General features: G+C 30.5%; 2 protein-coding genes across 3 annotated transcripts in view; both read right to left on the bottom strand.

The window, feature by feature from the left end:
- The window catches only part of LOC136987102 (deoxyuridine 5'-triphosphate nucleotidohydrolase-like), a 359,911-nt gene that overhangs the window by 84,942 nt on the left and 256,420 nt on the right, over nucleotides 1–18,549 (bottom strand). The window lies entirely within an intron of this gene.
- The window catches only part of LOC136987090 (pyruvate dehydrogenase (acetyl-transferring) kinase, mitochondrial-like), a 40,651-nt gene that overhangs the window by 11,713 nt on the left and 10,389 nt on the right, over nucleotides 1–18,549 (bottom strand). For both annotated transcript variants that reach the window (XM_067284752.1, XM_067284753.1), the window contains exons 2-3: nucleotides 4,125–4,263; nucleotides 1,385–1,456 (exon numbers count right to left, since the gene is read on the bottom strand). In XM_067284752.1, the coding sequence (XP_067140853.1) occupies nucleotides 1,385–1,456; nucleotides 4,125–4,263 (211 nt within the window). The remainder of the gene's footprint in view (nucleotides 1–1,384; nucleotides 1,457–4,124; nucleotides 4,264–18,549) is intronic.

Below are 18,549 nucleotides of genomic sequence, written 5' to 3'. Positions count from 1 at the left end.
GATGTTATTTTGTAGAGAATTTCTGATTCTTCCCTTTTGTTTCTCCACTGCTTATAATAGTCCCAGAATGGGAATCTATTTATTAGATTTTAATAAAGTTCATTATGATTTAGTGATGAAAAACTATACCGAATTTATTATTTATCTATTACTATTACTTAAAACAAAAGTCAAATCTATTGCAGTTACTGGACTGATAATACAGTATCCCCTAATTGTTGAGTATTGTAAATTTGAGAGAACGAGTTTTTGCGTCTTTCAAAATGAACAAACAATGCATGTACATTCAAATGGGTGTATAATACATCAAAAGACACCACAAGACTTCTGCAGAGACCAATATAAGTTTGATGAAATAGTTATTGGTTCGTAAACATACGCTTATTTATGCCAGTGAGGACCAATTTTACTTCTGTTACTTACTAAATAAAGTATATTTGTACTTTTTCAAGCTGTTTCTTTTATATTGCAAATATCATATTATAGTTAATGTACAAACTTGGTTCAGTAATTGAGATATTCTTTTATATATAAAAATAATGTACAATTCAAAGAAGTGAAAAAAAAAAAAAAGTTTTCAGCAAGAACTATGTTTCTTAGCCAGCATTGCAACCAGTTTTTATCATTTGTATGTAAACTAAATATTTCCTCCTAAGCACTATTACTTTTGCAATTCTGCCAATCCTGCAGAGGTGCTTCCTCTACATGTCATTTTGTGTGTGCAACATTTGTTCAGACATACTCGATCACTTAGATTCGTCTATTTTTTTTTTTTTTTGAAGGTAGCTGAAGTTAGACAAGAATCCGAGAGAAAAATGGCATCCTTCAGAGAGATCAGAGAATTCCAAAACGAATTTCTGTGGGATTGAACGGTGGACCTTAAAAACCTTGTTCATTACCAATTATAATATTGTACGTTGTGTTAATAGAGAACAAAAATATAATTTAGGAGATTGTAAATAGTTATGAATGCATTCGACTTTTCTTAAATGATGTATTTGTTATAAAACTTAGCAAATTAATTGTCATAACTATGCAACGCTAACTAAACTTTTATATGTTCGGTTTGTGAAAAACGATAGCATCAACGATATAGTTATTACAGAAAATTGAGATAAGAAAATAAACTAATCAAAAATTTTCATTAATTTCTTGTTGAAAATATAACCAAATGTTATATGTAAAATTGAATGAAAGTGATGTAAATTGTCATTTGCAAATTCTAAATCAATGCAATTATTTTCTGATTTATATAAAAGTTACAAGGTTTTTTGATAGATGTTCTTGTTTATATATGTATTTTGTAATTTATAATACATTTAAACTGAAAAATTAATTAAAAATGCATTCAAAACAAATAAAGCAGATAAAAATGGCAACTTACTCGAATAAAATTTTACTGTTATCGGGAGACTCCTTCTCAAATTCCAAGATTTCTTCAAAACTTTGTTCGTACCTGTAAAGTATTTTACGCAAACAATGTTTTAACTTTTGAATTAAAGAATTTAAACTGAATTTTCAATTCTATTTAAATTTTAAAAACTTAAATTTAATGAACATTAAAATGCAAACTGAAAATCAAGTAATTAATTGCATTTAAATCTAAATTGATGTTTTAATTTAAGACCATCCTATTTGAGTTCCGTTTTAATTATTATGGTTCTCTCTCTCAAACAGTGCAACTGCTCATTAGTAATTCTAATCTCTTTATGAGGAGAAATCTTTCAAATGTTATGGAAATTTAAAAATCATATATAAAAGGAAAATATTCCAATTCACATTCACCACTATTTTGTATTTTGGCCCTTTCCACCCTGTAGGCACTAAGAGGGCTTTTTTTCATATCAATTGTGGATTTGGCCAGACCCACGGCATGGACGACCGAGTGACGAGAAATGGGCTTGACGTATCCGAGGCTACCACCTACAAAAAATTTCCAGGATCTTTTAACTGCCCTAGATTCAATCCTGCCTTCCCCCAGAATTGTAGGCCAATACCTTAACAGCTTTGCACTATATCTTGCATTTTGTATTAAATGTATATATGTTACCGGAAAAACCCGATTTTACGCCAAACTAGTTTAGAATTATTATTCGAGTATATTAATGGTTAAATATATTAATGGTTCAAATAAAATTAAAAAGCAATTAGATGAACAATATTTATTCAAACATAGTCTACTTAATTATAAAAAACGGGGTTAATGTTACCCTAGATATCAAAGGTGGTGGCTCGTCTCCGATTCCAGCGATCAGTAGACAGGGAACAGTGGGGATGCACATTCTAACCTAACCTAACCTATTCTAATAATTATGATAATTTACTAGAATAGGTTAGGTTAGGTTAGAACGTGCGTCCCCACTGTTCCCCGTCTTCTGATCGCTGGAATCGGAGACAAGCCGCCACCTTCGATATCTAGGGTAACATTAACCCCGTTTTTTATAATTAAGTAGACTATGCTTGAATAAATATTGTTCATCTAATTGATTGCCTTTTAATTTTATTTGAACCATTAATATATTTAACCATTAATATACTTGAATAATAATTCTAAACTAGTTTGGCCTGACATGCTTTGGCATAAAATCGGATTTTGCCAGTAACATATACATATAAACTTTAATAATTTTCTTTGTTTTTTTTATTGTGATTGGGCTGCAATTTGAAGAAGTTATAGACCTATAAATTCCCAATGTTGTCCATCCATCTTTCCATAATCTTGAGAATATTGTTAGATAGATGAAAGATAAGACCAGATATGGAAACCTTAGGGGCAGGAGGCCCCAATTAACTATATACAAACTTCCAGTACAAACCAGAAGTTGCATTATTTCAATTAAAAAATTTTCCCAAAAGGAGTTGGATGACTGGCACAACACTATTGCTAATGGAAAAGTATGATGTACAGAGGCAAGACACTACTAATTTGAGGTGGCAAGCATATATTGTATATTAAAAAAAATTAATTTAAAATATGATTGTCACAATGCCGGGCTGCAATTTTTAATGTCACAATAAATAATTGCTTGTTTGTAATTATTTTATTATCTGGTTTTTTAAGCTGCATAATATTTTGTAATACGGCATACCCATCGTCATTTCCCCACGTCGGCCACAATGCTACCACAGTTACTCCTGTTACACGATGACGAGCGATTCCAACTTTACAAAATGCTTTCTCCATTGTAGAGTCAAAATTTTCGTCTGTGCCACTTCCTAAAGGTAGTAGACAACAAGACATTTGAATGCAGACGAGAGATGAAACTCAAATGGTTACTCTATCAAGTGGTGTATGTTGCACACTTCTCAGATAATAATAAAAATAATTACAGTAATTTAAAATGGTAGCACTCCTTTGGAAGGTCTCTTATATTGATACTTATTAATAATAAATATTACAATGAATATTTTCATTACACATCCTAATCCATATATTTCAAAATATGTACTGTACATTATATATATTTACACTTTTTAATTTCTATTATTCGAATTAAATTTGAGAAAAAGTATGTAAATTTTTGGATCATGATACATACATTCAAATTTATGATGTCTACAGGAGTAGATTTGTTTTTGGATGGGATAACTGGAAACGCATTTGCATGTTAACTTGACACTCGATTCTAGGCAGATGTTTTAAAAGATCATCAATTTAAATAGTTCAATTCTACCCTGGATATTTCAAATGATAATTACTAGCAATTCAGATTAATAATCATGTGTTATGTATTTAACATAAAGCATGAATTTTCACACTTTGTTTTCTAGCTTTATGTATTTCATAAATTTTGTGATAAACCCAAATTTTGGAGAATGAAATCTATTCCATTTATACAGATATTTATGTCTGCTGATGTAATTGGTCCAAAAATGTATTTACTAACTGAACAATAAGGTATATAATTCTTATTTTCAATTCCTTTCTGTGCACTTCCTGTGATAGAGAGTGTTGAATTACTAACACATTGAATAAGATTTGTTTATTTCTTCATTGGCATGTAATAAACCATTAAACTTAGCAGAAACGTTTGACTTAACCCGCAAGTATCTAGAAATTATTATTAATTCGAACAAACATTAAGAGTAACACACAATTAGATTTTAAAAAAATCAAAAGTTACCAGCTTTGAACCAGCATAACAGATGGCATTCTTAATAAACTTTCTGGCAATAACTGTATTTCTTTCATAATATTTGCCAAGCGAACTGGAAGCTCTTTTCTCAAAAATAAAAAGGATGTTTTCTCGCATGCTTGCCTACCTTAAAAAAGAAATATAAATTACAATTAAAAATTGTTATAAATGTTTTTTTTATTTAAAATAATCATTGTATTTTGTTTAAAATTGATTCAAGAAATGTAACCAATAGTATTTGAACCTGTTATTTTGCAATAAATTTCAAGATTAGATAACTTTAATATAAACAACAAATTCTATTATCTAATTGAGGTAAATTTTTTATCCGAAAGACATTTTTATTAAATAAAATTCATCAAATTTAAAATAATTAATGTGCAATTTATGAGAGGAAATAAATTATTCAATTAATCTAAAAATTCTTAAAATAAAACAGTTTAGTTTACAGAAAATTATTATTAAATTACTACAATATATATTAAATAAATATACAAATAAGAAGACAAAACTATACTATTGATTATTTCATAAAATATAGTATAAATTATCATTTACATTCTGATTATCAGTGACAATTTAGATTTGCTAGTGTGAGAAGCAATAAAGATGGAAAAATTACAATGTATAATAAGCAAAAGGAAATCCATTGAGAACAAGAAGATCATATAATGCCATTAACTAGTATTGCGCAAATTAAATTTTATAGTTGTGTATTATAACCGGTTGGTGTTTTCTTCTAAAATCTGTTATTTAGGAGGTAAGAAAATTATATAAGTGTAAGCTAGAATTATTTGTAAAGATGTCTAAATTAAATAGGTAGATATGCAGTCTCACGGTAACTATCGTCGTTAAGAGCAGGATCATCATGTTATCTTTATATGTGCTACAAATTCTACTTATAGGCACAGTTTACATGTGTGATAAATATTTAAATATTTTGTAACTGACAATTAAATTTGTCTGTATTATATAATTTTAGTCATCTACACAAGGTGGTTGGACTGATGAGGCACTGTAAGTCCAAAATGCATTTCCAATGTCAATAAAAGCATACTAATCTGATCTCCGATTTTGTTTTCATCACTTGACCTACAGGGTATGTCTGAACATTAGCCAAATTTATGCCACGTCAAGATATAATAAGCAATTAATTCAAGTTTACAGCAAAACATATTCCAGTATTCTAAAAAGGCTGTGAAAATATAAAAAGCTAGGTGAATAATTGAAATAGTCATTTTGATAATTATTAAAATGTTCATTCATTAATCCATTGTAGCCATTGCTTCTCTATTGTATCATAAGAGCATTGGGTACATTCAAATATGCATCGAACGGCACGCCGACAAACCGCAATGTACTAAAACGTGTTCCACCATTTGCCGACAAGTTTGTCGGTGCAACGACCGACGCACGTTGCACTTGTCGCAAATATGGCAAGCTCCGACGAAGAAATATAGCCCCCTCTATAGTTATATTATTAAAGCTATTTTTACTACTCTCGTCCATATTAACCCAGAGTTACCTTGAAATGCCAAACATGTCTGCAAATGCCAACGTGGCACCATTTGCTTCTGCCATCCTGTTAGGTGGTTGCCAGACATTCTGGTAAAAGGTTATTAACCCATTCACTGGTGCATCGATTGTGGTCGAGATCAATGCATGCTAAAATGTACAGTACCAGATATCGGGAAGCAACACAGATCTAGGATTGTCAAATTTTATACAAATTGCTGCATAATTTACTCTTCATCTAATAATCTTTGTAGCAAAATAAATATCTTAAAACAGTAATCATTACATAAATGTTTTTGAAGCTCTAAGCTTCATCTTTATATGCTTCAAATTCATAGTTTGAAAAGAATCCACTTTCAGAAACATAAATAGTTTATAATTTGCAGTTTCATGAATTATACAAGGAATTTACTACTGTTTCTTTGATTAAAAGCAAGCTTTATTGCCAACTACCCAATCTTTGCATATAAAATTTTACAAATCATCCTTATTAGGTTGCTATGTCTACAAAAACTATCTTATCTGATAACCGTACGTTGTTGTTTATTGTATTAATTAATCTTATAACAGAACCTGGAGACACATTAATAATTATCACAAAGATAACTGAAATTAGAGCACTTTATATTGGAGTTTCTAATATACATATTAATGGATCTTAATATAATCAGATGTTTTAAAAAAGTTATTTTATGGCTCTTGAAAGTTAAAATCTGTATAAGAAAATTCTATTTTAAAACTTTCAATTGAAACATTACAAAAACATTATTACATGAAACTATTCAATATTAAAATTTTAATATTTATTCTACAAATAAAGAATCTTTTCATTTGTATCAGATATTTATAATACAGTGGTGCCTCATATAACGTACTTAATCCGTTCCAGGTGCACGTCCGTTAAGTGAAACGTCTGTTATACGAAACGCATTTTCCCATAGAAATACATGTTAAAACATCTAATTTGTTCCGCAGCGCAAAATAACCGTACTGTATCATAAAAAAATGAACATGGGATGCGTTCTTTTATTCCTCCGCGTAACTCTGCGCGAGCAACATCCGTTTAAAAATTCCTGCGGAATGCATTCCTAAATTCCGGTGGGAGTGCACGCCGTCGAATGACAAAAATGGCCACTTGTAGCAGTAGTTTATGGTGGAAAGCAACGTGGCATCCTCTATGGCTCAGATAGTTTCGTTTCCGGGTCCATTATGTGGTTTTATGAATGAGAATTTAGAAATTGTGAAAATGTGAGTTAGAGCACGCGGTAATGTAAGTGTCTTTACGAATTTTTTTTCTAGGCTATTTTGAATGCTCTTTCAACAAATAATCCATTTATGGTTAAATTTTACAATTGGGACCCTTCTTTTGCCTTTTAAAGCTCATATTTTAGAAGTATAGATTCCTCCATCACGATACTATCGATACTGCGGGTGCCGCCATCTTTCTTTCTTTCACCGTCGTTCCTAAATGTCTACAAACAGCAGCGCACTCCCGTAGTAGTGAAGACGCAGAGCTACCGCTATTAAAGAACACACACATGAAGCAGTCACCAATTATGCCGGAAAGTCCGTTGTTCGCAGCGTCCGTTATTCGAGGCACCACTGTATATATACAAGGGCTATTTTTTAAATAAGGTCCGTTTGTGAATGAGAGTGAGAATGACGCGTGATCATGGCAGTGTGCATGTGCAAGAGCAAGCTCACTCAGAGCAAGCTTGGCATGCATTTAGATGCCATTTGCAGCCATATCATCTGTCTGTGTACTGAGCTGTAGAAGTTTATAATGTTTAAGAAAATTGAGTCGCCCGCCAACTGTGAGATACGATCTGTTATTCGATTCTTGAGTGCAAGAAACTTGGCAGCAGCAGAAATTCACCATCAGATTTGTGAAGTTTACAGTGATAATGTTATGAGTGACAGTAAAGTTTGAAAGTGGGCGACAATGTTCAACGATGAGAGGGTTAATGTGCATGATGAGCCATGCCTTGGCCGACCTTCTCTGATTTCTGAAGATTTGGTTTGCGATGTGGATAACAAAATTCAAGAGAACCAACAATTCACAATTTCAACGTTATCAATTGAATTTCCACGGGTTTCAAGTTCAGTTTGTATACCATTGTTTCGGAGAAACTGAATTATTGAAAATTGTGTTCCTGGTGGGTTCCAAGACTGCTTTCTGATGATCACAAAACAAAAAGATTGGGCAGTGCTTTATCATTTTTGACTCGATACGAACAGGAAGGAGATAAATTTTTGAACCACATCGTTACAGGAGATGAGACTTGGGTGTCTCTCATGACTCCTGAGTCCAAGCAACAGTCAATAGAATAGCGACACACATCTTCGCCAACCAAAGTGAAAGCCAAACGGACAATTTCAGCACAAAAGATCACAGCAACTGTCTTTTAGGACAGGAAAGGGATTTTGTTAATGGATTTTATGCCAAGAGGCACAACAATCAATTCTGGTGCATATTGTGTGACGTTGAGAAAACTCCGGCATACCACAAAACAAGTGGCATGTCCTACTGTCTTCCGGTGTGATGCTGCTCCATGACAATGCAAGGCCACATGTTTCTGCACAAACACAAGGTCTAATCAGTTCTTTTGGATGGGAACAACTGGATCATCCACCTTACAGTCCAGACCTTGCATCCAGTGATTTTTACTTGTTTCGATACTTAAAGGAGTTCCTTGGTGATCAATGGTTCAACAACAATGAAGAAATGAAAACTGCAGTCACGGATTGGGCTTCTTCACAGGAGGCAGATTTCTTCGAAGTCGGAATTTGAAAAATTGTTGAGCGATACGACAAATGTTTGAACAAAACTGGAAATTATGTAGAAACGTAGATAAAAGTATGTAAAATATGGGAAAAAATATATTTTAATGATATTTACAGTATTTTTCTTCTTATTAAAAAATGGACCTTATTTAAAAAGTCAGCCTTCGTATAAAGGCAATTCTCAGATTCACTAATTTATTACTTTAATGTAAAGACTTATATCTTAAACCAGATATGATTTTTAAATAATTTAACATGTTTAAACAGTTAAATTTACCACTAAATAGCAATTCTTTTACTAGTACACTGCTGTGAGTATTAATAGTTAAATAACTCTGTAATTTACATTTTCTCTCATAGATGATGTATACAATAAAATGCAGCATTAGCCCTCACTTAACACACTACCAACAAATCATTAAAGTTAGACAATGTTGAGCATATTAGTACATCAATTACAGACTAAAAAAGTTCTTAAACTCATCTAGAATACAACAGTTGAAATCGGTCCCAAATCTACTTGAAAGAGGGACGATTAACTTAAGTGAATCCAGCCATAAAATAGTGTCTAAACTGCTTGTTCCCTATACTACAGAGAACAGCTACTTACCAATATAATACCAAGCATAGAATAAGAAAAGTGAATCAGTAGTATGTATGACAATTCAAATTTTAAAGATAGAAGTATCAATAAATTACTCAAATGCACAAGTAATTGGTTTTCATAAAAGGAAAAAAAATATTTACTTTTAGCTTAGATAAAACTGGATCACTTGAAGCAGAATTCAGATATGATAAAAGTGAAAAATGGTATGACATTTCACGGCTTTCCACACTTAAATGTCACTTCAACACATCTGAAATTATTACATCTGTGATGTTTCAAACTGATTAATATTTTTATTGATGCTTAGTTTAATAGAAGCTGTTTAATTAGAAGTGCTAATTAAATAATTACAAGATTTTGTGACATCATAACAGTCAAGCAATATAAAGTTCGGATTTACTATCATCTATTATCTTCATCCACAATTAAACAAAATACATGATGTCATATTATGGAATTTGTCACTTTTTCCAGTAAACAACACAGTAAATTGTGAAGTAGGAGCTTATCTCAACTTTAAATCAAAATTTTCTTACACTGCTGATTTCTTGCAGAATATTTGTATGTTTAAGACAATACTAAGTTTAATAAAGTTTGAAAATTAAAAGTTTTTATCAAAAGAACATACTGTAAGTATATTAAATAATTTTAAACATCTAGTACAACAACACACAATTTCATCATCAAAGTTATCTACTCGTAGCATTACTATGATGAAATCATCTTAGCCGATAAGATATAGAATTAGATAAGTAACTAGTTTTTTGCAGTTTAAGTCATTTGAAAAATCCATTAAATTCTAAATTGCATAAACAAACTCATTCTTACTAAATGACGTTTAATTCTTTTCCCACCTCTAACAAAAAGGTGTTTAAAACAATTCATTTCTAAATAGTAAAAGCATCTGCACTCAGATTTACCTCAAAAGATGAGATGTTTGTAGAAAAAAAAATTTAGCTTATAGCAAGAAATTAATTTGGCAATCAATCAAGCATATCTTTTGGCAATCAATCAAGCATGGCCACCATCTTGAATGCAACTCTGAAACTGTAAATGGGAAGGGAGTTGTGTGACACATCGTTTAGAGTTCAGAATTTCACGAGGAATTGATTGCCAAAAGATTTTATTGACCTATCTCGAACAGTTAGAGTTATGCACATTACATGATGTGTTCAATGTACATTCTTTGGATACATTCTATATTCTGTAGCAGGGAAGTTAGGTGACTTTCTTTCCCACCCTGTAAAATAAACTGCAAGCAAATTCCACAATCTCAACCTATAAGCTGATCTGAATGAATACTTGCAGGTGTTACCATAAGCATGTAAAAGTTCAGATTCTATTTTCTTCTGTTTTTTCAAACCTTTCAATTTGAGATTCATCTAATGTTGAAACCAAGTAACTCCAAAAAGGTTTTTTATTTGAAATTAATTTCTTGCTATAAGCTAAATTTTTTTTTCTACAAACATCTCATATCTTTTGAGGTAAATCTGAGTGCAGATGCTTTTACTATTTAGAAATGAATTGTTTTAAACACCTTTTTGTTAGAGGTGGGAAAAGAATTAAACGTCATTTAGTAAGAATGAGTTTGTTTATGCAATTTAGAATTTAATGGATTTTTCAAATGACTTAAACTGCAAAAAACTAGTTACTTATCTAATTCTATATCTTATCGGCTAAGATGATTTCATCATAGTAATGCTACGAGTAGATAACTTTGATGATGAAATTGTGTGTTGTTGTACTAGATGTTTAAAATTATTTAATATACTTACAGTATGTTCTTTTGATAAAAACTTTTAATTTTCAAACTTTATTAAACTTAGTATTGTCTTAAACATACAAATATTCTGCAAGAAATCAGCAGTGTAAGAAAATTTTGATTTAAAGTTGAGATAAGCTCCTACTTCACAATTTACTGTGTTGTTTACTGGAAAAAGTGACAAATTCCATAATATGACATCATGTATTTTGTTTAATTGTGGATGAAGATAATAGATGATAGTAAATCCGAACTTTATATTGCTTGACTGTTATGATGTCACAAAATCTTGTAATTATTTAATTAGCACTTCTAATTAAACAGCTTCTATTAAACTAAGCATCAATAAAAATATTAATCAGTTTGAAACATCACAGATGTAATAATTTCAGATGTGTTGAAGTGACATTTAAGTGTGGAAAGCCGTGAAATGTCATACCATTTTTCACTTTTATCATATCTGAATTCTGCTTCAAGTGATCCAGTTTTATCTAAGCTAAAAGTAAATATTTTTTTTCCTTTTATGAAAACCAATTACTTGTGCATTTGAGTAATTTATTGATACTTCTATCTTTAAAATTTGAATTGTCATACATACTACTGATTCACTTTTCTTATTCTATGCTTGGTATTATATTGGTAAGTAGCTGTTCTCTGTAGTATAGGGAACAAGCAGTTTAGACGCTATTTTATGGCTGGATTCACTTAAGTTAATCGTCCCTCTTTCAAGTAGATTTGGGACCGATTTCAACTGTTGTATTCTAGATGAGTTTAAGAACTTTTTTAGTCTGTAATTGATGTACTAATATGCTCAACATTGTCTAACTTTAATGATTTGTTGGTAGTGTGTTAAGTGAGGGCTAATGCTGCATTTTATTGTATACATCATCTATGAGAGAAAATGTAAATTACAGAGTTATTTAACTATTAATACTCACAGCAGTGTACTAGTAAAAGAATTGCTATTTAGTGGTAAATTTAACTGTTTAAACATGTTAAATTATTTAAAAATCATATCTGGTTTAAGATATAAGTCTTTACATTAAAGTAATAAATTAGTGAATCTGAGAATTGCCTTTATACGAAGGCTGACTTTTTAAATAAGGTCCATTTTTTAATAAGAAGAAAAATACTGTAAATATCATTAAAATATATTTTTTCCCATATTTTACATACTTTTATCTACGTTTCTACATAATTTCCAGTTTTGTTCAAACATTTGTCGTATCGCTCAACAATTTTTCAAATTCCGACTTCGAAGAAATCTGCCTCCTGTGAAGAAGCCCAATCCGTGACTGCAGTTTTCATTTCTTCATTGTTGTTGAACCATTGATCACCAAGGAACTCCTTTAAGTATCGAAACAAGTAAAAATCACTGGATGCAAGGTCTGGACTGTAAGGTGGATGATCCAGTTGTTCCCATCCAAAAGAACTGATTAGACCTTGTGTTTGTGCAGAAACATGTGGCCTTGCATTGTCATGGAGCAGCATCACACCGGAAGACAGTAGGACATGCCACTTGTTTTGTGGTATGCCGGAGTTTTCTCAAAGTCACACAATATGCATCAAAATTTTGTGAATTTTTCGGTTATAAAAAAAATCAACTAAATTTGCTTATCAGTAGTTATTTCTTGATGTTGTTTTCTGCTGATTTTTATCGTCAGTATAATCAGAAAGGCGTAACAACTTACTCAAAAATAAAAATTTCTAAAATATGAAAAAAATTTATTTTAATTCAATAAAAAGAAAGATAAACTCACATTAAAACTATTTTTCTACTTGAATAAATTTAGTAATCTTTTTTGAGTTTTGTATTTAATTTTTACAATTAAATTACTATCCTACTCTAATTTTTTCATGTTTTCTTTCTATATTGATTAGAGTTATTTACTTCCACTTCTATAAATAGCTGTTAGAAGAGTTTACATATAAAGATACTAAAGTATATATTTTTGTATAGTTTTGATTTCTTTTATAAGTTATAGAAATCATCTCTAATTTACATAATGACTTCATTACTTACAGCCTATCATTTAAATTATTAGAAAGCACCAAACAAATGTATTGGCTAGTTGTAGAAAATAGAAATTAAGGAAGAAATCATTGGTAAGACCCACAACAAATTCCTTATTAAAACTGAATACATTTACATGCTCATTGAGTTTAATTCAGCTGTTTTAGTTAGAACTGACTAATTTACAATTTAAAAATTAAATTATTAAAAAAAATAATCTTTTAGCTTTATTTTTCAAAATTTGTTTTATATGACAAATGTAATATAAAATATATAGTTTTTTAAAATAAAATTTTGTACATAAAAAGAAAGCATAGCAACCAGCTGGTTGTCAACAAAACAATCCAATCAATTCCAGAGGATTCTTTACAGTTGCAAGATAAACTTCATCCGGATGGAGGATGTTACAAACTCTCCAAGGAGGATATTTACAATAAAGAAAATTATTAAAAACAATGGAAAGTAAGTTATATCCATTATATAATCTTGAATCTCATACGTTTACATTTTCAAATTTTCTATTTATTAAAATAATTTGAGAAGTTATTATATAAATAATATCTTTAAAATTCTAATGTAAACTTATGTCAATCAAGCTAATAATAATATTTTAATGTGTTTTTTATTACTTATAATGTATGAATAAATATAATGTTTTTTATTACTTATAATGTATGTTATTCTAATCATTGTACTTTATCCTTTTCAAAATAACATGTAATTTTATGAGTTCAAGTATCGTATACAGATAAATGTTTAAATATAGAAACTTATCTCTGTTTGATGGCATTAATCTTATTTTTCTTGACCTCCTTTACTATTATTTTAATAATTGTGATATATACACTGCAGAGTAGTAAATAAAGCATTTTATTTATATATAAAGAGAAATCTAATCTTTTAAATTGCTGTATAAAGTTTTTAATGTTTTTAAAATAAAGTCCAAGTAATTTTTGTTCTTCAAACATTGTTTAATTGAATGCATTTTATATATTCATTATTTTACTTTTAAATAACTTTAAGTCAAGTTAATTGAATGCTTTCAACTACGTTGACTTTGAAAATGAAAATAAATGAAGCGTGCAATGCCATAATGTTGTAAATGCCAAAAAACAAACTTTTCAGGAGAGAGAAAAAACACTTTTTCTAATGAACAAACTTTAATCAAATGTTATAAAAATTATTTTAACAATTTACACTTTGGAATAAAACATTGGGTTTAATTTCAAACACCTAAGTCTGATTGGTAAGGAAACAAAAAAGTTTAAAAACAGGGTTAGAGCCATAACGTTGTAAATGCCAAAATTGTGCAAGTGCATAAAGTTGTAAATGCCAAAAGCAATTGCAACCATAAAATTAATGTTTCTACAGCTGAAAAACGGTTTTGAATATCAAAAACTTACATTTAAATTATTAAACACAATTTACAAATTCAATATCAATTTTAACATTAAAAACTGGCAATAATCTATTAGTGACTGCTTCAACAATGTTGGGCCCACAGTTTTGGTACTTGAACTGGGCTGTAATCTTTATCAATTGTAATATAATTATGATAAATAAAGGAAAATATAAACAATAAGGTATTAATTTAGTGTAATAAAAGTTAAAATGTATTTAAAAACTTCAAATTTGAAAGATTAATGGAAGTCCGAATATCATTTTGAAATATCAAATAATAAGGTGATACAGGTTAACTATTAATAAACTGGGATTCGGTTATCCGGTTCTGTGTAAAAAACTCGCTGCGTTACAAATTGGAATAACAAAATGATGTAAATGTAAACCGTAACATTTTACGTAGCAAAAGTCACGTGGCTTGCACTTTGGCACTTAAAATGTTATCGCTTGCACATAAATTCATCTTTAAAATATAGCCACTTAGAGCGCCACTATCGCCACAATATTTTTTGTAGGAAAAAACATTGCATTTAAAATTCATTTCTTCAATAAAACATATTTTGAGAAAAATGGCATTTACAACCTTATGGCATTGCACGCTTCAAATATTAATTCTTAATGTAGACAATGCATTTCAATTTCTCTTTCCCCACTCTTATTATTTAAAACATTCAAAAATCTGTAATTGATTGCATCTTGTTCTTGGTTTTAATTGTTAGGAGTAAGCATAAAATTGCTTCAGAGTACAAATCACACAGAAACACACAACACAGATATACAGGATTTACTAATTCTGGAGTATATCTATTTTTGTTGTGTGTTCCTGTGTGATTCACTCACTCAAACAATCTTATACTTACTCCTAACAATTCAAAAATCTATTTCATGTTCAGCTGAACCAATTACAGGTATTCTTTGTTTAACATGGGATTCAATTAATGTGCGAAATTAATTGCAGCAATCCCTTTATATATGCAGCAGAAGTTTTAATTAACATGGCTTTACCAGCTGTCTTACTTAACATAGATACCATATTTGATTAACGTGATTTTGATATACATGGTAGCATCGAGAGATTAATTAATCATGTTAATCAAGAGATACCTGTGTGAAATCTGGATATTAAAAACCTAAATTTCTGAATTATTTCACTCCTGATATACAACTGCTTAATCAACAAAATTCCATAACCAAAAAAAATGTTGACCCTTGACTGGCAACTATCGTCCCCTATCTGTCAATAAGACATTATTCCCTCGCAGCCGGTAGATCAACTTGCACAATAATTTACAGTTAGCGTCCGAGCTCGTCGTTTGTTTTGAATCCCGGGAACACCTATGGCCCTAATTGCAATCCGTTGTCGATCACGTGACTGGTTTTCTCATCAAAAACCTATAAAAGACGCTTCCTTCCCCCCCTAAGGGCTCTCCGATCGTCTCTCCAGTATGACGTGCACTGTGCCATCGACCGGACCCAAAAGTTACTAAGTTTTAAGTGCCAATGTCCAGACTCCGACTCCATTCACCGGACTCTGTCTATTACGGAATTTATAGAGGTATGAACAAATATTTGTAAACTCTCTCTCTCCGGACCCCTTTTGTATATGAGGGTAGAAGTGTAGTTTTGTTCGTTTCGATTTTAATAAATCTTGTTTTGTTATAAAATGGTGTCTTTCTTGACTGTTGGCTTCGCCTTATCGTCGACCCCATCCTTCCTCCTCCTCCACTCACGTGACGCGTAACTAGGGATTGCAATCCAGCAGTGTTTTCAATCCAGCTGGATTTTTGCTGGACCAACATGATTCCAGCTGGATCCAGCGCGGATCCAGCACAGATGTATTTTTGGTGCAATAAAGTGTTATCTATCTATCTATCCAGCAATTTATGTTTTTTTTTTAAAAAGAAATAAAACATTTTTTTTAAATACTTAAGAAACTTTTATTATTTAGACTGGTCACTATAAATCAGTAAAACTTACACATTTAGGTAGTAAACTTAACTTTGGTTCGGTTTATCACTTGAGATAGAAATAATTAACTTTAAATGTTTACATTATAATTATAATCTAACTAATCTTTAACTTAAATAATAGCAAAAGTAATTCTACTAATAAATTTATATTAATATATTATAATAATGTAAGGACGGATAATCAGTGGTTAAGTGGCTATCAGTCTTACTAGTTTTCTTATATAGGCTCTACATATCAGTCTATAGTTATTTATAAGTAATTTAATTATTAGTGTTAGTAAAGTAATGAGTAAGTAATTAGTTATTATTATGACAATCATGAATCACATACATTAATATCATCATATATCTAAGATACTGATACTCATTAATTTAATTAACAATTTACCTAACTAGGTAGTCTCAGTTTCTCACTAATTTTCACAATAAAATTGCCTAGCCTAGTCCACTAACCACTTATAGAATAAAAGTTAAAAACTCTTACTTAATAGAATTAGAGTAGAAGTTATAAAATATTAGTCTTGTCTTGAATAAAATATTTTAAAGGATTAAATAAAATTAAATTAATTACTTCTGTTATTTTTTTGACTTTTCTGGAAGTAGGATCTCAAGAAACAAATGGTATTGATGGTGCTGTCTCCCAACCTACTTCTTAATGAATTGCATATATATCCCGCTGCGGAAAAGGCTTTTTCTCCCTTATACAAATTTACAATGCCAAATATTGTGAACAATTTCAATATAGAATCAATTCCAATGTTTGAAGTTTTAAACTTGACAAATACTGTTTATAAATTCAATTATGTAATTTAAAATACTTTCAATACTGAAGTTTCCAGTATTTATAAATATATTTTAGTGTAAACTGGTTAAGTATAGTATCAACATATCCACAACAAACCTTTAAAACAGGCAACAAAGATTTTTAAATCAAGCAAACGTTTCTAAACAGTCTGATGGCAGCCAGTAAATAAGGCCAAAAACATTTGCTTGAAATAAAAAATCTTTATTCCTAATTTTAAAAGTTCATTGTGGATATATTTTAATATTTTTAAATACAAGATACTTGTAATTAAAGGGGAGAAAAAAATATTGATCTTCCTTTGAATTATATGTTATGATATGCAGGTTTATGACAAAATGAACATAGAAGAACACAGGTGGCAAAATTAAGGAAACATTGAATGTCAACAAGTTTAACCGAGCACCCATTTTAATTGTCAAGGCCAAAGAGGTGATCTGTGGCAGCAGTCACTGATGTTCGATGTCCCCTTAAGTTTTGTTATCTGTGTGCACCTCCCTAAAGGAAGGAAATAAATAATAATTTCAAATATATTTAGGAAATGTATATCTTTATTTAAAATTATTCAAATATCAAAAAATTAAATTTGTTACTTTTATAAGCAAAATATTTCATAAATGTCAGTAATTTGTGGTGGTGTTTTGAGATTATTGAGGTGCTGCATAATAACTGTATTTGCACGTTCCAAGCTGTATGCTTTGGATCATTGTCCTGCATGAAGATATAATTGTTGGGAAGTCCCCTCATCTAAACACTAATGGGCAAATTTTCCTTCAATATGCTGATGTAAGTATACTGATCCATTAGACCATGGAAGAATTGTAGAGCATCCACTCTTGCTACACTCATACCCTCAAACAATAACTGATTCTCTACTATGTTTCAACCTGGTTGAAATGTTTTCTTTGTTTGGTTCTGTATTTGGTTTACACAACACCAGACACGTTCCATTGGACTGTAACATAATGAATCTGATTTTGTCAGAAAATGTGACTATTCCAGGTCTGGGATGAGCTGTGATATTCTCTAGCAAACCATATTATTTTTTCCAGTTTATTTTGCTGATTCAGCATTTTCTTTAGTCAGTTCTATGATGGCATCCTTTCTGGCACAAAGCATTTTGGACTATGTTATGTGATATCTTCTTGCTAGTGCTATTTTCCACTTCCACTGTAATCTCGAGGCACTTATCATCATTGAACTAAGAGATGGGTGTTCTTTGTAAAGTCTTCCAGTGTTTGAGTATCCATCTATGAGGTATAGAACAGTTGAATGGAATCTGTTTGCAATTTTGCTTAATGATCTACACCAGTGATGAGCAAACTATTTTCATTTCAAACCCCCCCAATTTGTGTAAAATTTTGTCGTGACCCCTGGATAGACAGTAGATGTTTTTTTAATCGTCAATGTAGTTAAAGTAAAATTCTTTCTGGGATTTGACCTTATGTTTCTGCCTTATTAGAGGTCTAAATAAAACACATAATTGCCGCAAACATTATCAGTACAGTGGAACCTCACTTAACGAGCACCTTGCACAACGAGTATTTCACATAACAAG

The sequence above is a fragment of the Centruroides vittatus genome, unplaced genomic scaffold (genome assembly GCF_030686945.1).
Source record: "Centruroides vittatus isolate TY-2023 unplaced genomic scaffold, ASM3068694v2 scaffold_1444, whole genome shotgun sequence".
In the NCBI taxonomy this organism is placed as follows: Eukaryota; Metazoa; Arthropoda; class Arachnida; order Scorpiones; family Buthidae; genus Centruroides; species Centruroides vittatus.
The sequence above is the reverse complement of the archived record's forward strand: the minus strand, read 5'-3'. Positions and strand labels throughout refer to the sequence as shown.